General features: G+C 47.0%; 1 protein-coding gene across 1 annotated transcript in view; it reads left to right on the top strand.

Moving 5' to 3' along the window:
• The window catches only part of LOC106144171 (zinc finger protein 780B-like), a 35,601-nt gene that overhangs the window by 28,770 nt on the left and 5,462 nt on the right, over nt 1-1,369 (top strand). Inside the window, exon 11 of the mRNA XM_013351535.2 lies at nt 490-551. Coding sequence (XP_013206989.1) covers nt 490-551 — 62 coding nt within the window. The remainder of the gene's footprint in view (nt 1-489; nt 552-1,369) is intronic.

Here is a 1,369-nt window from a genome sequence, read left to right as displayed (position 1 = left end):
TCGCTGGCGCAGGGCGCACTGTCCCTGACTGGCAGAGCATGGGGCTTGTCCAGCCCCTCCCTCCGGCCTCGCCTTCTCTCCGGTCCTCTCTCAGCGCCACCCTCTTATTGGTCCCCCACGTGACAGAAAGGGAAGTGTCATTCTCTTTCTCCAGTGGCCATTGTTCTATCAATCATGTAGCTCAAATGCCTTCCCATCTCTTGCTATTTTTTTTATCTTTTCTGTTTAGGTATTTATAAATTTCCCTACTCTCTAAAAATATACAAACTATCGATCATTTTAGCTACAATTTCCTTCCTGTTGGGGGCCGTGTGGGTCCAACATAGATTCCCTAACTGGACTGGAATGGAGTCACGAGGAATAAACCGACACAGTTTACACGGTCATCATGGAAGGGGCAGATCTCTCTCCCGAGCCTCGTTTATTCTCCAAACACCTTATATATCATCACATCAATTGAGCGGGAAAACACATTAGGCTGTCTCCTAGGTAACCAGGTGCCTGGCCTCAAGTCATGTCCGAATCTACCTTACCTGTATGCTAGCAGTCAGGTAGGCCATGAATTAGCATCTCTATAAGACATCCTCCAAATTTCAAAGGGAGGAAGCACCAAACCTCTTAACTCTTAAGTCATCAGCTTCAGCCAACATCTCTTCTCAGGTAATCTACATTTATAACAAAAGAAACTAGGAGCAGCACATCCTGGCTATTGTTAAACAGACAGCTTGTCTGCAGAGTTACAGGATCAGTTCAGACCCGGCTAACGGCTCTTGTGCCATACAGAAATATGGGCCTACACTTCCTACGATGCCACCACCCGCAGCCCTCTTGAGTTGCCTTTCTTTATCTACTGTCTCCTTCCTTGTGTGTTTCCCGAGCTCATGAGGTCATTGTTTAAACACACAGTTACCAGTTTTTAGTTTCAGTTTGGATTTACTAGCATTGAGAAAAAGTATATATCTTAATAAGCATTGTATTTTCCATGATAGGAACTTACCCAGAAATTTTTGCCTGGTGGGAAAGAACACTGGTTAGGCTGGTGGCTAAAAGCCGGGAAAGTAGTTAAAAACAGTGTGGGCCACTTAGGAAGAGCTACCTGCAGAGAGGTCAGGGCCAAAGGGAGAAACCAGGAGAATGCCTAGCAAGACAAGCCCCAGCTTGGCCACTTCCTGTGTTTCTTCCTTTTCCCCTCCACGGGTAAGGATGGCCATGGTCAATAGTTCAGCACATCCTCTGCCGGGGGCTTTGTAGTCACAGTGGAATGGGACAATGAGATGGCTGAGCAGGTAGAAATGCTTCTTGCTCTACAGTCCTGAGGATCAGCATCCAACCCCTGAAACCCATGGTGGGAGAGGAGAACTGGCTTCAC

Source organism: Microtus ochrogaster, linkage group LG4 (assembly GCF_000317375.1).
Source record: "Microtus ochrogaster isolate Prairie Vole_2 linkage group LG4, MicOch1.0, whole genome shotgun sequence".
Classification (NCBI taxonomy): Eukaryota; Metazoa; Chordata; class Mammalia; order Rodentia; family Cricetidae; genus Microtus; species Microtus ochrogaster.
The sequence above is the reverse complement of the archived record's forward strand: the minus strand, read 5'-3'. Positions and strand labels throughout refer to the sequence as shown.